This window comes from Nicotiana attenuata, unplaced genomic scaffold, assembly GCF_001879085.1.
Source record: "Nicotiana attenuata strain UT unplaced genomic scaffold, NIATTr2, whole genome shotgun sequence".
Classification (NCBI taxonomy): domain Eukaryota; kingdom Viridiplantae; phylum Streptophyta; class Magnoliopsida; order Solanales; family Solanaceae; genus Nicotiana; species Nicotiana attenuata.
In genome coordinates, this window is record NW_017671994.1 from 80,806 (window position 1) to 83,169 (window position 2,364).

General features: G+C 40.4%; 1 protein-coding gene across 1 annotated transcript; it reads left to right on the forward strand.

The window, feature by feature from the left end:
- Positions 1-393: 393 nt before the first annotated feature.
- On the forward strand, positions 394-1,607 carry LOC109211235 (cold shock domain-containing protein 3-like). Its single transcript, XM_019374741.1, has one exon. It carries the CDS (start codon positions 564-566, stop codon positions 1,293-1,295), a length of 732 nt encoding a protein of 243 aa, XP_019230286.1. The 5' UTR covers positions 394-563; the 3' UTR covers positions 1,296-1,607.
- The last annotated feature ends 757 nt before the right edge of the window (positions 1,608-2,364 follow it).

Genomic DNA, 2,364 nt, shown 5'->3' on the forward strand with positions numbered 1-2,364 from the left:
ACTTCTTTTTTTTTAGTTTAATTTATTTTTAATCAAAATCACTACTATCACTCTCTTTGCACGCGTGTATTACATATATTTTCCGCCTCATCTATGTCAATGCCACATAAGCTCGGTCAATGGTCAGAAGGATTTAGAAAATTAATTTTGAACGAGTGTAAGTGTCAATTGGTAAAATAATAAGTTTGGGGACCGGCATAACAAAGTGGCATAAGTATAAGTGCCATTTAGGCCATTCTGCCTAAAACTTACACTTTTTTTTTTTTTTTTTTTTTGCGCCGCTAATCCTCACGCAACCGCCAAAAGCAGGAGTAAACCCAATTAGAATCAGGATTCAATAAAGCCCTAACATAATAAGGCTTAAGATTTAACAATCTCCCTATAAAATCTCTTTCCATATGTAATCGCAGCCCTCAATACAAATACGGCTACATATATCCTTCAAAGAGTTAGGGCAAATTCACAAAGCTCGATCCGGTTATCAATGGCGGTCGAAACTACTAGAACGACAGGGACCGTCTCCCGGTTCAGTAGCCAAAAGGGTTACGGTTTCATCAAACCGGATGGTGGAACCGAGGATTTATTCGTTCATCAATCTGCGATCAAATCCGACGGCTTTCGTTCGCTCTACGAAGGCCAAAAAGTTGAGTTCACGATCACTAGTAACGGCGATAAGTATCAAGCCGTTGATGTCACCGGTCCCGACGGAGCACCTCTCAACGGTTCCCGGCGGTGGTAGAGGTAATAACCGTGGTGGTGGTGGTGATGAGTCCTATCCCTGTGGGAGAATAGGACATATGGCTAGGGATTGTGATCGTAACATTGGTGGCGGTGCGTGTTACAGCTGCGGGATGATGGGACATATAGCTAGGGGTTGTGACCGTAATAGCTGTGGTGGTGGTGGAAGTGGAGGTGGAGGTAGGGGATGTTACAATTGTGGTGAGTATGGACACGTGGCTCGAGATTGTCCAAGTGGTAAACACGTGCCACGTGGCAGTGATAGTGGAGCTTGTTATAACTGTGGGTTGACAGGACATGTGGCAAGGGATTGTTCACGTGAGAATGGTGGACGTGGCAGCGGTGGTGGTAGTAATGGGGCTTGTTATAACTGTGGGTTGCTAGGACACGTAGTGCGTGATTGTCCAAGTGGTAGACGTACGCCCCGTGGCAGTGGTGGTGGTGATAGTGGGGCTTGTTACAACTGTGGGTTGCTCGGACACGCGGCAAGGGACTGTTCACACGAGAGCGGTGGTCGTAGCGGTGTTGGCAATTCTGTGAGATTGGCAATTCTGTGAGATCTGGTGGTAGAGATAATGGAGGAAGCAAGTGTTATAACTGTGGCGTGGCTGGCCATTTTGCTAGGGAATGCACTAGCCCAGCAGTGAAGTGAGAAAGCTTTTTTTTTTTTTTTTTTTTTTGCTTAATATGGACAAATTTACGTGTTTAACTCATTGGTCCTAATTTTTGTCGTTTTTATTTCCTACATACATAGGTTGATATTCTTTAGAATAGTAATAATTAGTTGTTATCTGATTTGCAATCAACTGTTTCTGTTATGGAAAATTTTGATTATTGGTTGGTATACAAATACATAAAAAGCCTTTTTTCTGTGTGCAATTTTTGACTTTATCAGGGGAGTATATTTCAGTTTGGATTGATGATTTCTGTCCGTTAGTGTTTTGCGTTCTGAAAATCATGGGAAAAGCTGTTCGAATCTAGCAGGATGTTCCACTTCTTAATTTGCAGCAATTTTGTGCATTTATACATGCTTTATGTCTTAGTGATGATATTTTACCATAGGTCTAGATGAAGATTTTCTTCCACCATTCAGTCCCGTGACCTATATAAGTTACAGGTTTCAGTTGTAGAAACAACTATTAATCTTGTATTAGGATAGATTGTCTACATCATGTATACCATTTGATGTGCGGCCCTTCTCCGGACCCTGCGTGGAAGCGAGAGGTCTTGTGCACCGGGCTGCCTTTTTTACTCCTTCTAAGGAAAATGCTCTCCAGAAGTGTGATATTGACTTAACAATTGTAGTGTGATATATTGTACATTACATTATCGTTGCATATAGGTTAAATTCGATTATATATCGGTCAGTAAAATTCAAAACTTTGTCAATTACGAAATTAAAGTTAATAAACGCTTTACTAGACCGAAAATAAAATTTGATTATTGTTAGTATGATAATTAGACGTATCTTTGGCCCATTGCTATAATTTGTTGATTAGGAATCAAATTTAATACCCATAAAAGTTGTAACTTAGTTGCCAAGAATATTTAGATCCAGTTCACTTTGTATAACCATGGAAGTAAAAGAATTTAACATGATTTAAAACTTGACTAGTGAGGAAAAGA

Coding starts and splice junctions, on each gene's coding strand:
- LOC109211235 (XM_019374741.1), top strand. CDS start 564: ATGGTGGAACCGAGGATTTATTCGTTCATCAATCTGCGATCAAATCCG.